This window comes from Corvus brachyrhynchos, unplaced genomic scaffold (assembly GCF_000691975.1).
Source record: "Corvus brachyrhynchos isolate BGI_N302 unplaced genomic scaffold, ASM69197v1 scaffold47, whole genome shotgun sequence".
Classification (NCBI taxonomy): domain Eukaryota; kingdom Metazoa; phylum Chordata; class Aves; order Passeriformes; family Corvidae; genus Corvus; species Corvus brachyrhynchos.
This window is the reverse complement of record NW_008239292.1, coordinates 1,535,902-1,536,683: the sequence shown is the minus strand read 5'-3', so window position 1 is coordinate 1,536,683 and position 782 is coordinate 1,535,902. Positions and strand designations below refer to the sequence as shown.

Below are 782 nucleotides of genomic sequence, written 5' to 3'. Positions count from 1 at the left end.
CCACCGCGTGCGTCCGCTCCGCCTGCTCGATCTCCAGGTACGTGCACTGCGGGGACACGGCGGGGACACGGAATGCTCAGTGCTCTCTCTGTGCCCTGCAGCCGCCCTGGCACACGGATGTGCTCTGGGGGGGGACACGGCGGGTGACACCCGGCACACTCAGTGCACGGCCCCCTGCAGCCACCCTGGCCCAGGGTGGGGACGCACGGGTGGCCTGACACCTGATGCACTGACCCCTACAGCCGCTTTGGCCCCAGCAAGGTCTCACCTGGACTTTGTCCCCGGGACGGTGGGTGGCAGCGGGGACATAGACGATCTCCTGGACCTCGTGGCGGGGACGGTCGGCGTTCTTGCCGAAGATGACGGCGGGGGACGCCGTGTGCGGCAGGGCCATTTTTTTGGGGGGGACGGTCGGCGTTCTTGCCGAAGATGACGGCGGGGGACGCCGTGTGCGGTGGCAGGGCCACGAAGCAGTCGCAGGACGAGGGCACAGGAGCCTGCCCCGCCATCCTAAACTGGGTCAGGGCGGGCACCGAGTGGGATGTCAACCCCCTGTCCCTGCCCTGGATGTGTCCCCAGGGTCCCTCTGGGGCTGGGCATGGAGGGGCTGTGGGATGACGTGGTCCCTGGAACTGGGAGCACGTCAGGGACCCCATGGAGGGGTGAGTTGGGGGGTACCTCCGCCCCGGGACCCCGCAGCTCCGCACCGACCGGAGCCAACCCCCCGCGCAGCCCCGATAACCGGGATACCCCCGCACCGACCGCGGACGGGACTCCCTTCC

The 782-nt window shown here is 69.8% G+C and overlaps 1 protein-coding gene across 1 annotated transcript in view; it reads right to left on the bottom strand.

Moving 5' to 3' along the window:
* The window catches only part of SCRN2 (secernin 2), a 4,520-nt gene extending 3,759 nt beyond the window's left edge, over positions 1 to 761 (bottom strand). Inside the window, exons 1-3 of the mRNA XM_017740510.1 lie at positions 430 to 761; positions 269 to 359; positions 5 to 46 (exon numbers count right to left, since the gene is read on the bottom strand). Of these exons, the coding sequence (XP_017595999.1) occupies positions 5 to 46; positions 269 to 359; positions 430 to 656 (360 nt within the window). The 5' untranslated portion in view covers positions 657 to 761. The remainder of the gene's footprint in view (positions 1 to 4; positions 47 to 268; positions 360 to 429) is intronic.
* Positions 762 to 782: the final 21 nt, after the last annotated feature.